At 40.5% G+C, this 15,102-nt stretch overlaps 1 protein-coding gene across 1 annotated transcript in view; it reads left to right on the top strand.

Annotated features, from left to right (window-relative positions):
* The first annotated feature begins 5,378 nt into the window (after positions 1-5,378).
* sypl2b (synaptophysin-like 2b) overlaps positions 5,379-15,102 on the top strand; it is a 30,897-nt gene continuing 21,173 nt past the window's right edge. Inside the window, exons 1-2 of the mRNA XM_034172249.1 lie at positions 5,379-5,537; positions 5,671-5,748. Of these exons, the coding sequence (XP_034028140.1) occupies positions 5,520-5,537; positions 5,671-5,748 (96 nt within the window). The 5' untranslated portion in view covers positions 5,379-5,519. The remainder of the gene's footprint in view (positions 5,538-5,670; positions 5,749-15,102) is intronic.

Here is a 15,102-nt window from a genome sequence, read left to right as displayed (position 1 = left end):
AACGGTGGACCTTTCAGAGCTTTGTTAATATTTTTCCTGAACTGCAGGAATGAAATGTGTTATTTATTGACAATATCCAGGAAGTTATATTCTTTGGTTACGACAGTATAATTCTCCCTGTGGAACTTTCAGCTCTGTGCTGTTATCAGTTAATCAAACAGGAACTAAAACATTGCTGCTGGATTATTTATTAACCTAAATTTTTAACTGAGACCAGAATAACTCCATTGCCATGCACAAAGTTATACTGACACTTATCCCCTTCATTTTTAAATGGTTCTGCAGTTGTGCCTGTGAGCAGATTTGGCTGATCAGTACAGGCGCTATCATACTTATGTTGGTCATGTAAGGAAGACAGGTGATATTTGTATTGCTCCAGGGATTTATACAGTGTGGCCATGAAACAGTTTAGGGCGGGTGCCTTCACAATATGTTCTGGTAGGTGATTCCATGTATTAGTTGCTCACTGTAAGAGGTTTCTCCTTTGTTGTCCTTTCTGTCATCGTAGTTTGTGTCCTCTGGTACCAGTGTGGGAGACATCTCTCTTTATGTAGTTTGAGTATACAACCCCTGGCAAAAATTATGGAATCACCGGCCTCGGAGGATGTTCATTCAGTTGTTTAATTTTGTAGAAAAAAAGCAGATCACAGACATGACACAAAACTAAAGTCATTTCAAATGGCAACTTTCTGGCTTTAAGAAACACTATAAGAAATCAGGAAAAAAAATTGTGGCAGTCAGTTACTTTTTTAGACCAAGCAGAGGGAAAAAAATATGGAATCACTCAATTCTGAGGAAAAAATTATGGAATCATGAAAAACAAAAGCTCCAACACATCACTAGTATTTTGTTGCACCACCTCTGGCTTTTATAACAGCTTGCAGTCTCTGAGGCATGGACTTAATGAGTGACAAACAGTACTCTTCATCAGTCTGGCTCCAACTTTCTCTGATTGCTGTTGCCGGATCAGCTTTGCAGGTTGGAGCCTTGTCATGGACCATTTTCTTCAACTTCCACCAAAGATTTTCAGTTGGATTAAGATCCGGACTATTTGCAGGCCATGACATCGACCCTATGTGTCTTTTTGCAAGGAAGTTTTCACAGTTTTTGCTCTATGGCAAGATGCATTATCATCTTGAAAAATGATTTCATCATCCCCAAACATCCTTTCAATTGATGGGATAAGAAAAGTTTCCAAAATAACGTAAACTTGTGCATTTATTGATGATGTAATGACAGCCATCTCCTCAGTGCCTTTACCTGACATGCAGCCCCATATCATCAATGACTGTGGAAATTTACATGTTCTCTTCAGGCAGTCATCTTTATAAATCTCATTGGAACGGCACCAAACAAAAGTTCCAGCATCATCACCTTGCCCAATGTAGATTCGAGATTCATCACTGAATATGACTTTCATCCAGTCATCCACAGTCCACGATTGCTTTTCCTTAGCCCATTGTAACCTTGTTTTTTTCTGTTTAGGTGTTAATGATGGCTTTTGTTTAGCTTTTCTGTATGTAAATCCCATTTCCTTTAGGCGGTTTCTTATAGTTTGGTCACAGACCTTGACTCCAGTTTCCTCCCATTCATTCCTCATTTGTTTTGTTGTACATTTTCGATTTTTGTGACATATTGCTTTAAGTTTTCTGTCTTGACGCTTTGATGTCTTCCTTGGCCTACCAGTATGTTTGCCTTTAACAACCTTCCCATGTTGTTTTTATTTGGTCCAGAGTTTAGACACAGCTGACTGTGAACAACCAACATCTTTTGCAACACTGCGTGATGAATTACCCTCTTTTAAGAGTTTGATAATCCTCTCCTTTGTTTCAATTGACATCACTCGTGTTGGAGCCATGATTCATGTCCACTTGGTGCAATCACTCCTTTTTAGATGCAGACTAACGAGCAGATCTGATTTGATGCAGGTGTTAATTTTGGGCATGAAAATTTACAGGGTGATTACATAATAATTTTTTCCTCAGAATTGAGTGAGTCCATATTTTTTTTCCCTCTGCTTCTTCTAAAAAAGTAACCGTTACTGACTGACATTTTTTTTTTCCTGATTTCTTATAGTGTTTCTTAAAACCAGAAAGTTGCCATTTGAAATGACTTTAGTTTTGTGTCATGTCTGTGATCTGCTTTTTTTCTACAAAATTAAACAACTGAATGAACATCCTCCGAGGCCGGTGATTCCATAATTATTGCCAGGGGTTGTATTTTGTTTTTACCACTTATACCCTTGAATATCTGAATAAAGTCTCCCCCAGTGAGTTTACAGTATAGGCAAATCTTTTTTTTTTTTTTTTAAATTATGACATTGTGGTGACTGATTTTTCAGAAGTGTGTGTTGTCATGGATCAATTATATATTCAGATATATTTTATCTTATTTATTAATTACATTTGTGTCAGGATTCTTGAACAAATGGTACAAAAGGTGGAGAACACAAATGCAGACCCACAGAGATAAGGGAATTATCAAAAGACTTTATCTGGAGGCAAAGCAGTGGTTCGGTACATGGGTAGGCAGGCAGCGATACAGAGGTAACAGGCAGACGTTGGGCTGAGACGTAGTAAAAAAAAAAAAACAAGCAATGTTCAAAAAACACAGTGAGTCAGAGTATGCAGGCAGAGACAAAAGCAGAGTCCAAAAAACACAAGCAGGATCAAACACAGTAAGACAACCAGATCAAAGTCAAAACTATGGCGTGAAAAAGAACAATAAGGGCAGAAGCACAAGGCATGGAGCACAACAAACTAGCAATGGAAAACACGAAAGACAGGGCTTAAATGCAGGTAGGGTAATCAGGACATGACCAGAGTCAGGTGCAGTGAAGGACGTGACAAAGATGAGTCCAGCAGGTGCAAGAGAGTGCAGGAAAGTGAAACTTTACTAAACAGAAGCAGAGTGAAAGCTGGGGCAAGAGAGTGCAGGAAAGTGAAACTAAGTAAACAGAAACAGAGAAATCAATGACAGAAACTAGAAAATAACATGACACCAAAAAAGTTCAACAAGGAAAAAGACCAAGACTAAACTAGAACGGAACTACATGTGGCAACAGTATATAAACAGGTACAATCAGTGACTGAAAAGAAACAGAAAAGCAGAACAACAACAATGTAAATAAAGGGCAGAGACAAAACTAAAACGGCACTAACTATGAGGCAAGAGAAAACAACCAAACAGAAAATCACCAGGCAGGATCACAGACGGATGGCCAAACCATAACAGGAGCCCGGAGAGGTCCAAATCATGACAATTTGCAGTGTTATTTGCAATATTTATTTACCTTTATGGACTTCTTTTTGCTATGTTGGGTGTGAACCTTTATTCTGAAATGGACTCCAATCACAAACAAAGAGAAAGGATGAAGTGGGATTTGGGGGGATGGGAGAGCTTTATTCCAGATAGATGAACACCAGTTACAGATAAATTTAGAAATACACTCAACAAAATATAAACGCAACACTTTTGGTTTTGCTCCCATTTTGTATGAGATGAACTCAAAGATCAAAAACTTTTTCCACATACACAATATCACCATTTCCCTCAAATATTGTTCACAATCTAGTCTAAATCTGTGATAGTGAGCACTTCTCCTTTGCTGAGATAATCCATCCCACCTCACAGGTGTGCCATATCAAGATGCTGATTAGACACCATGATTAGTGCACAGGTGTGCCTTAGACTGCCCACAATAAAAGGCCACTCTGAAAGGTGCAGTTTTGTTTTATTGGGGGGGGGGGGGATACCAGGTAGTATCTGGTGTGACCATCATTCGCCTCATGCAGTGCAACACATCTCCTTCGCATAGAGTTGATCAGGTTGTCAGTTGTGGCCTGTGGAATGTTGGTCCACTCCTCTTCAATGGCTGTGCGAAGTTGCTGGATATTGGCAGGAACTGGTACACACTGTCGTATACGCCGGTCCAGAGCATCCCAAACATGCTCAATGGCTGACATGTCCGGTAAGTATGCCGGCCATGCAAGAACTGGGACATTTTCAGCTTCCAAGAATTGTGTACAGATCCTTGCAACATGGGGCCGTGCATTATCCTGCTGCAACATGAGGTGATGTTCTTGGATGTATGGCACAACAATGGGCCTCAGGATCTCGTCACGGTATCTCTGTGCATTCAAAATGCCATCAATAAAATGCACCTGTGTTCTTCCTCCATAACAAACGCCTGCCCATACCATAACCCCACCGCCACCATGGGCCACTCGATCCACAACAATGACATCAGAAAACTGCTCACCCACACGATGCCACACACGCTGTCTGCCATCTGCCCTGGACAGTGTGAACCGGGATTCATCCGTGAAGAGAACACCTCTCCAACGTGCCAAACACCAGCGAATGTGAGCATTTGCCCACTCAAGTCGGTTACGACGACGAACTGGAGTCAGGTCGAGACCCCAATGAGGATGACGAGCATGCAGATGAGCTTACCTGAGACGGTTTCTGACAGTTTGTGCAGAAATTCTTTGGTTATGCAAACCGATTGTTTCAGCAGCTGTCCGAGTGGCTGGTCTCAGACGATCTTGGAGGTGAACATGCTGGATGTGGAGGTCCTGGGCTGGTGTGGTTACATGTGGTCTGTGGTTGTGAGGCTGGTTGGATGTACTGACAAATTCTCTAAAACGCCTTTGGAGACGGCTTATGGTAGAGACATGAACATTCAATACACGAGCAACAGCTCTGGTTGATATTCCTGCTGTCAGCATGCCAATTACACGCTCCCTCAAATCTTGCGACATCTGTGGCATTGTGCTGTGTGATAAAACTGCACCTTTCAGAGTGACCTTTTATTGTGGGCAGTCTAAGGCACACCTGTGCACTAATCATGGTGTCTAATCAGCATCTTGATATGGCACACCTGTGAGGTGTGATGGATTATCTCAGCAAAGGAGAAGTGCTCACTATCACAGATTTAGACTGGTTTGTGAACAATATTTGAGGGAAATGGTGATATTGTGTATGTGGAAAAAGTTTTAGATCTTTGAGTTCATCTCATACAAAATGGGAGCAAAACCAAAAGTGTTGCGTTTGTAAATTATTTAAAATTGTATATATATATATATATATATATATATATATATATATATATATATGTGTGTGTGTGTGTGTGTGTAAAAAAAAAAATCCACCCTCCCTCATCACTTTTATCTCATGTCAAGGATGATAAACTAATGGTATTTATGGGGCTTTAATGAAAAAATACAAATTTAAATCTGACCAAAATTTTATTGTCATAATAAATAGATAGAAGCTTCATCAACGTGTCTACAAAATCGTGTAAAATTTTGAAATGGACTTGACTTTATTAGTAAAAACCGCTTAGCTCAACAGCGCCCCTCTGACGTCACTGGTCACGTGGTGATATTTAGATCCGCTAAGTTCCTGAGGAAAAGTTTGAGTAGCTTCAACCAGAAGTGCTAGCACCATTTGCGAAGCTTACAGGAAAGGAGGCAGACCAATTATTGCTGTTGACGTTGTTTCTGTCGTGAGAAAGTATGGAATCTGTCGCACAGGTACCGACCCTGAGACGGGAAGAGGCGAGGAGTTTAATGGCGTGTGTTTAGGACCGTTTTATTTTGTTGTTTTTTTTCTTTTCCTTTCTTTCAACAAAAGCATCTTTTCACGCTGTATCTGTGTTTTCTTTAGAAAACGTTGAAATCAGGATTCAGTCTGGACCTGGCACCTCTGAAGGAGCCCTTGGCTTTCCTCCGTGTGCTGGAATGGGTAGGTTTGTGGTTCTTGACCTGCAGTCGGTGCCTCCCTGTTAGCAGCACTTTCAAACAAGCTAACTAATATTTGTCTTGTGACACAGGCGCGACTGGAGAAAACATGCAGCTCAAATGGCTTTTTATTCCAGGGTTTTTGTTTATTTGCATGGATGTCTATGACTCTACTGTATCTGCGGTGTGTGATTTGCTCATGTCCCCCTGCTGGGACATGTTTCAAATTTAGTATAATGATGTGGTATGTTTTATAATTTTGTCTTACATCCTGGTGAACTAAAATCAATCAGGATATTTAATGGCAAGTAAATATACCCCAAAATGACAAGTTTTTTTTTTCTTTAAAGGAAATGCCTGTAACTCATGACCAGGGCTACAGCCTGAAATTATACAAATAATGAATGTTTGAGTTCAATGGTACGAATATTTCATAAGGTGAAAGCTTTCACCGTTCCACTTTCCACTGTTCCACTGTGACGTGTAGTCCAGTAATGCTGTGCACTGACTTCAGACTTCCATAAAAAAAAAGACTTTGTATAGTTCCTCAGTCCAGCCAAAAATCACATCAGCGTTGCATGTAAACAGCTTTTCGTGCATCCACGAAAGTGGATGCACAGTGGAGTGGATTTAGTGTGTGTGTAGCAGCGTCAGTTAACTCAATAAAATCATCAAGTCGCTGTTCCGTGCGCGTGTGCTCACACAACCGGCTTGGTCCAGCTATGTATCTCCTCAGTGCAGCAAAAAAGTTACATCAGAAATGAGTCCAGGTTTTCTTTCGCTTCCCACTAACAGACAGCACAGTGGATTTGTTTTGTGTGTGTGTGTGTGTATCTTACAAGAATTAACAGTATCAGTTAGCTCAAATTATGTCTCAGGAGAGCTGTCCCCCCCCCACGTGCACACACACACGCAACCTGGTCAGTGCTTGTGCGTGCATGAACAAAAATAAGACCGTATATGTCCTCAGTGCAGCGAAAAAAAAAATCACGTCAGAAATGAGTCCAGCTTTTGTTCTTTCTTCCTGCTAACAGCCTCCAGGCAGCACAGTGGATTGGTTTTGTGTGTGATGACAAGGATCCACTCAGCCGTTATATAATACACAAATAATGAATGTTTTGAGTTCAATGGTACGAATATTTAATGAGGTGAAAGCTGGAATGTTCCATTCAACCCAGTTTCACCTCGTTGAATGGAACATTCTATCTTTCACCTCATTAAATATTTGTTCCATTGGAAGAATGAAAAAAAAATCAGTATTTGTTTTATATGTGTAGTTATGTAGTTTCTCAGTACAGTGAAAAATCATGTCAGAAATTTCCAGCTTTTCATCCCAACAGCTATGCCTCCAGACTGCTTACAATGTAATGGCTTTGTTTTTTTTTATTTGTGTGTGTGTGTGTGTTAGAAGAATTAGCATCAGTTTAGCTCCTTCAAATTGTCATCTGCCAGCAAAACAATCGTCGCCATGTTTAGCTAAATGCCACCCCGGTAGTGTGAGCATGCCCACTGGTCGGGGCATGTAATAGCACTAGCATCAAAATTGCACGGTCAATGAAACACAATGGCAACCTTGAAGTCTGCCCTCATGTTAACAGTGAGTCAGTGAAGTCTAAAACTGAGGTAATATAATATCTAGTAAGTCCCTTCGGCTGCTCCCTTGTTTGCACTCGGGGTCGCCACAGCAAATCCAAGGTGGATCTGCATGTTGAATTGGCACAGGTTTTACGCCGGATGCCCTTCCTGACGCAACTCCACATTACATGGAGAAATGTGGCAGGGGTGGGATTTGAACCCGGAACCTTCTGAACTGAAACTAAGCGCATAACCACTTGGCCACCACCCCTGCACAGGTAATATAATATCTAAATGGTTCATTTTCAAAAGGTATATGCACTATATTTAATCAATATTGATTCGTCCACAAGTTGTATGCTGCCTGCGCGATGCCTTCCTCCACAATATGAAGTTTCCAGACAACTCTCATTGACTTTCCAGACAACTCTCATTGGCTCTGTGAAAACGAAATGACTTCCGGTCTTAAGTGTGTCGCAAAGAAAGGGGAAATGTGTGTGCACGTTACTGTAATTGCACAGTTTGTGTTGACAAATCTGGTTTTGCGGTAATTTGTGGGGACACAAAGTATTTCATCAGGAGGTGATCATTAATTTTTGGAGTAAATTTTTCTTTGGTGTTAGGATAAATGTTTGCAGTGTGGCAGTGTGAGACACAGAAGGACTTTCTTTAAAAAGATGTGAAATTTCAGCAACAGTTTGACTTGAGGCACGTGGTTCACTTGTCCCTAGATTTATTTCTTGTATGCAAATCCACTCTCAAGCTGTGACTGGTTACGCAAGCAAACAAATGTTGCACTATACACAGTTTCTCTAGTTAGTTAGGTTCCGTTTTTCAGAAAAAGGACTTGGATAAAATGTGTAAGGCATATTCTGTTGAAAGCAGATAACAGATTGATTCTAATTTATTTTGAGCTGCTGAAGGCAAAAATTGCAGTTGGTGAGCTGCATCTCTACCCCTTCACCCCTAATTTGCATAAAATGGCAAAACCACCCATTTTGATTAGTCTGCTTGTACGTGTTCCAGAAATGAAAAATTTCAAGTATTTTGGTGAGATTAACTGCAAAATAACTATATTAAAGATGTACATGTAATCATTTATTTGCATAATCAAGATCAGTATTTTCAACACTGTTATATGAAAGTCTCACATAATTAATGATATTTTCGCAAGTGTCTGAGATGTTTTCATTTTAAGGTCTTATGTAGAGTGGCTAGACATGCAAAATTTTCCAAGGCAATAATTGCTGGCAGTTTTATACAAGTAGGAAATTAAAATCTATGCTTGTTTTTGATTGACAGTTTGTAATGAAACACATTTCTAGGATAAATATGCATGTCTTTCAAAGCTTAAAATATGGGAAAATGTGTACATATGTATCTAAAGTGTATGAGAAACAAATATCAGTATTTCTTTAAGTTGAACATGAACATTAAACTATCCTGTACACAACACTATATACAGTGAGGCAAATAAGTATTTGATCCACTGTCGATTTTACAAGTTTTCCCACCTACAAAGAATGTATAGTTCTGTAATTTTTAACCTACAGTGAGGAAAATAAGTATTTGAACACCCTGTGGTTTTGCAAGTTCGCCGACTTAGAAATCATGGAGTGGTCTGAAATTTTCATCTTAGGTGCATGTCCACTGTGAGAGACATGATCTTAAAAAAAAAAAAAAAAATCCGGAAATCACAATGTATGATTTTTTTAAAATAATTTATTTGTATGTTACTGCTGCAAATAAGTATTTGAACCCCTACCAACCAGCAAGAATTCTGGCTCTCACAGACCTGTTCATTTTTCTTTAAGAAGCCCTCTTATTCTGCACTCTTTACCTGTATTAACTGCACCTGTTTGAACTTTTTACCTGTATAAAAGACTCCTGGTCACACACTCAATCAATCACACTCCAACCTGTCCACCATAGCCAAGACCAAAGAGCTGTCTAACGACATGAGGGACAAAACTGTAGACCTGCACAAGGCTGGGATGGACTACAGGACAACAGGCAACAGCTTGGTAGAAGATAACAAATGTTATGATTTAGAAAGTGGAAGAAACACAAGATGACTGTCAATCTCCCTCAGTCTGGGATTCCATGCAAGATCTCACTTTGTGGGGTAAGGATGATTCTGAGAAAGCTCAGAACTACAGAGGAGGACCTGGTCAATGACCTGAAGAGAGCTGGGACCACAGTCACAAAGATTACATTAGTAACACATGATGCTGTCATGGCTTAAAATCCTGCAGGGCAGCAAGGTCCCGCTGCTCAAGCCAGCACATGTCCAGGCCCGTTTGAAGTTCACCAGTGCCCATCTGAATGATCCAGAGGAGGCATGGGAGAAGGTCATCCTAGCAGTCATAGATCGTGAGGCAGGGTATACCCAGGACAGGACGCCAGTCTGTCACAGGGCCACAAGCAGACAAACAAACAAACACATTCACACCCACTCGCACACCTATGGAAAATTTAAAGATTCCAGTCCACCTAACCGCATGTCTTTAGATGTAGGAGGAAACCGGAGCACCCGGAGGAAACCCACGCAAACATGGGGAGAACACCCAAACGCCACACAGAAAGGCCACAGGTGGGAATTCAACCCATGACCTTCTTGCTGTGAGGCAACAGTGCTAACCACTAAGCCACCGTGCTGCCCTAAGAAGATTGCATTAAATAATGAATTTTCATTTTATTGCATGAAATAAGTATTTGATCCCCTACAACCCAGCAAGAATTCTGGCTCTCACAGACCTGTTAGATTTCTTTAAGAAGCTCTCCTATTCTGCACTCTTTACCTGTTTTAATTGCACCAGTTACCTGTATAAAAGACACCTGTCCACACACTCAGTCAATCACATGACAGCCTATCCACCATGGCCAAGACCAAAGAGCTGTCTATTGTAGACCTGTACAAGGCTGGGATGGGCTACAGGACAACAGGCATGCAGCTTGGTGAGAAGGCAACAACTGCTGATGTAAGTATTAGAAAATGAAAGATACACAAGATGACTGTCAGTCTTCCTCAGTCTGGGGCTTCATGCAAGATCTTGTCTCGTGGGGTAAGGATGATTCTGAGAAAGCCGAGAACTTTACGGAAGGACCTGGTCCATGACCTGAAGAGAGCGGGAACCACAGTTGCAAAGATTACATCAGTAACATACTAGACCGTCATGGACTAAAATCCTGCAGGGCAGCAAGGTCCCCCTGCTTAAGCCAGCACATGTCCAGGCCCATTTGAAGTTTGCCAGTGACCAGCTGGATGATCCAGAGGAGGCATGGGAGAAGGGCATGTGGTCAGATAAGACCAAAATAGAGCTTTTTGGTATCATCTCCACTTGCAGTGTTTTATTTCCACTATATCTACGATGCATCCACATTGCAGTGGTTAGAGCTACATTTGCATGAACTGCAGCAAAGTATGCCAGGCTTTTTGCATTTGCAGCGGTGAGAGGAACAGCCAGATGTGCAACTGCAGCTCACAAGTTGGAAGCAGCATTCTGGTATGGGGGGCAGTGTCAGCAGAGTTGGCATTAGCTGCCCATTCCTCCTCTCCAGCCCATGTCGATTGCTGCTGAGACTTGTGGAAATGCTTTGTGTGCCTGCAGCCAAGTTACTGCTTGAAGATGACGCCTTTTGATATGAAGTTGTGCAGCATGATTTGTTGGTGGCAAAAGCTCTTGCTTCACACCTTTCTTGAACAGACTGGCTCTGGCATAGTCAGTGGTATTGTCAGAAGTGCGATAAACACGACATATGAACTTCTCAGCATTTGTCTGTGTAGCTCTGGTGAGAGGTTCCTGTCCAAGGTTTGCAAGGAGCTCCTTGTGCTGCCTTCTTACTGTGTCCAGCAAAGTAGGAAGTCAAATCGCTTCCCATGAGTGCATGAAAGGGCAGCAACATCTCTACATCTTCATCACTCAGGGCATTGGCTTGGATGACATCTTTGACTGGGATGTATTTTGGCTTCTTATAAGTATCTGCCTTCCTGAAGACAGTCTAGCCTCCCATCTGCTGAATGTGTGCCATCAGCAGGAGTAGGACGTCTGTGTCTCTGGCAGACACAGCAATGACCCTGGTGTTTGAGTTCATGCAATGAAACACAAATTGTGTATCAGCCTCTTCATGTTGAGCTTTCAGTGGTCCAAGGTTCACAGCATTGTTCTTTGACAGCACAGTTGTTTTATCTTGACAGCCACAACCATTGTTGTCAACAAACTACACAGGTCTGCCTTGTTCTTGGGTACTGACAGAAATCCCTTCTGGTCAGCAAGAAGTGGAACTGTGGCCTGCACCTCTTGCCTTGCTACTGTCTTATTTTACACAAGTTATTTTGCAAAATATAATAAAAACAGGTGGCCATGTTCTATGTAAATTAGGGGTGAATGAGTACAGATACAGCTTGCCAATGGATATTTTGAATTCAGCAGATCAAAACACATGGAAATAAAAGTTTAATTTTCTTTTTTAAAGCAAATACAAGCAAACTTGTGGAAAATTTGATAAATTGGGCAGCCATGTTGTTTTATGCTAATTAGGGGGTAAAGGAGTAGCGATACAGCTTCCTAGTTAAGATCAATTTTTGAATATAGCAGGTCAAAATACATGGAAATAGAAGTTTTATTGTATAAAGCCAATACAAGCAAACTTGTGGAAATTTTGATAAAATTGGTGGCCATGGTGTTTTATGTAAATTAGTGGGTGAAGGAGTAAAGACACAAATTGGCAACAGCAATTTTTGAATTCAGCAGGTCAACCCCATCTGTCTGCTTTTAACAGAAAATGCTTTGGGCAGTCTACTTCTCTGAAAATGGAACTTTACTATAGTCCCACGCACAGATGTCGTTGTCATGGGTGTCTTGGTGGCGTCCCTGATTTATCGCTTTCTTGCATGTTGGCCATATCCCAAGAATATCTCTTTGCCCCACCACTTTGCCCTTTACCTTCATATTGCACACTGCAATGAAATTTCATATCTTCTTTTTAAGCAAGTCCGTCTGTGTTCCACTCTGCCATGAAGCTGTATAATGTCAAACATTTATCTCAACACCAAGGAAAAACCTAGTGCAAAAATTAATGCTCACCTCCTGGAGAAATACTTTGTATCCCGACAACTTACTGCAAAAACAGATTCTGGACACAGAATATGTAATTACAATAACATGCACAGCGGTGTGATAGGGCAAAGGGGGAATACTGGACCAATGAGGGAGTTTTTGAGAACTGGCTACTCTAGACATATTTACAGTACTGTTTATTTCTTAATGATTTATGTAAATACAGTCTAAGGCATATTCATAGCCGTATATGGCATATAAGGCATATTCATTTCATAGCCACTCTGCCCTAAACCGTTTCCGCATTCTCAGGGGTTTTTATAGCTGCCGTCGGCATTATGAGGCTACTGTGCTTTCCAGAGTATAACGCACAGGACTTCCCAGATGACTGAAAACAAACCAACTCATATTCAAGAAAATATGGTATTCTACAAAATGTGATGGTACATTTTAATGGTGTAAACAGACTGTGTAGGACACACACACAGTGTGTTTGGGGAACAGCAGCTGTGTCTTCACTAGGGCTGAAACTCAAAATAATTCAATTACAAACTAGAAGCACTCAGAGAGCGCAAACCTCCGCCAAGGCCATAGTGTCACTGACGTCACATGGAATACCCTTTGGCAAAGAGAATTATTCCACGTCGTTTCACGCATCTACCGTCATGTTTCAGATTCAGTAGTTAACCCTCTGGGGTCCGAGGGCATTTTTTTTTGGACAGTTCACTCGCCTGGTATAAATGTTTTATTATTGCTGTTAACAGCTCTCCCCGCATCCCACAATCAAGTTTTATGTCTCAGAACAACCTGTACTTTCAAAATATATATGCTATAGTTGTTTTATAAGTGTAATAAAGGTTTCTAATCACAAATAAGAAAGGAAAAAGTAAAGTGGAAAATAATAATAATAATAATAATAATAAAAACAATCTTTGGTGTGTCACGTAAGGTGAATCTGCCCTATGATTGCATTTTGGAAAACCATGTGACGGTGAACAAATTCCGATTGGACACTCGCATTGCTCACGTCATCACACAGCTTCTATGAGGAGTACAAAGATGGTGGACGGTGGCTCGAAAGTCTGCAGAGTTAACTTTTCTGCAAAAAAAAAAAAAAAGTAAGTTTCTATCTCATATCATTAAAAAGTTATTTATAATTTGGTAAAGCTTGTATGCTGCTTTACTAAATTATAAATAACTAATAACGCAAAGCTATTTATTTACAACCCCTGGCAAAAATTATGGAATCACCGGCCTCGGAGGATGTTCATTCAGTTGTTTAATTTTGTAGAAAAAAAGCAGATCACAGACATGACACAAAACTAAAGTCATTTCAAATGGCAACTTTCTGGCTTCAAGAAACACTATAAGAAATCAGGAAAAAAAAAAATTGTGGCAGTCAGTAACGGTTACTTTTTTAGACCAAGCAGAGGGAAAAAATATGGAATCACTCAATTCTGAGGAAAAAATTATCAATCAATCAGTTCAGTCAATTTTATTTATATAGCGCCAAATCACAACAAACAGTTGCCCCAAGGCGCTTTATATTGTAAGGCAAGGCCATACAGTAATTACGTAAAAACCCCAACGGTCAAAACGACCCCCTGTGAGCAAGCAATTGGCGACAGTGGGAAGGAAAAACTCCCTTTTAACAGGAAGAAACCTCCGGCAGAACCAGGCTCAGGGAGGGGCAGTCTTCTGCTGGGACTGGTTGGGGCTGAGGGAGAGAACCAGCAAAAAGACATGCTTACCAGTATGTTTGCCTTTAACAACCTTCCCATGTTGTTTGTATTTGGTCCAGAGTTTAGACACAGCTGACTGTGAACAACCAACATCTTTTGCAACATTGCGTGATGATTTGCCCTCTTAAGAGTTTGATAATCCTCTCCTTTGTTTCAATTGACATCTCTCGTGTTGGAGCCATGATTCATGTCAGTCCACGTGGTGCAACAGCTCTCCAAGGTGTGATCACTCCTTTTTAGATGCAGTCTAATGAGCAGATCTGATTTGATGCAGGTGTTAGTTTTGGGGATGAAAATTTACAGGGTGATTCCATAATTTATTCCTCAGAATTGAGTGAGTCCATATTTTTTTCCCTCTGCTTGGTCTAAAAAAGTAACCGTTACTGACTGCCACAATTTTTTTTTTTTCTTGATTTCTTACAGTGTTTCTTAAAGCCAGAAAGTTGCCATTTGAAATGACTTTAGTTTTGTGTCATGTCTGATCTGCTTTTTTTTTTACAAAATTAAACAACTGAATGAACATCCTCCGAGGCCGGTGATTCCATAATTTTTGCCAGGGGTTGTATGGAGTGGGTTTTCAACGCCATCATATACGACGCCGTTGGCCCCAGAGGGTTAAACCCTTAGATCTTCAGCAAATGTATTTATAAAGAGAAACTGCATGAACTACACAAGTTTTTTTTTATTTTCTAATAAGTTATTAAATGAGGAGAAACAAATGCTAAATTATTGTGTCGTAACTTAATTTTTGTTCAGACTTTGTGACCCGTCTTCATGAAGATAGATGCAAAAATGTTGAAATTGGCCCTATCCTGCAATGATAAAGAATCCTTAAAAATTATTGGATCTGGATCATGTTCCGGATCATTACCAAAATTTAATGACGTCCAGGTTAGGCCAAGATACATCCCTGGTAAAAATTTCATTGAAATCCTTTGAGGATTTTTTTGAGCAATCCTGCTAACAAACCAACCAACCAAC

Source organism: Thalassophryne amazonica, chromosome 6 (genome assembly GCF_902500255.1).
Source record: "Thalassophryne amazonica chromosome 6, fThaAma1.1, whole genome shotgun sequence".
Classification (NCBI taxonomy): domain Eukaryota; kingdom Metazoa; phylum Chordata; class Actinopteri; order Batrachoidiformes; family Batrachoididae; genus Thalassophryne; species Thalassophryne amazonica.
Note: the sequence above shows the minus strand (reverse complement) of the source record. Positions and strands in the feature narration are given on the sequence as shown.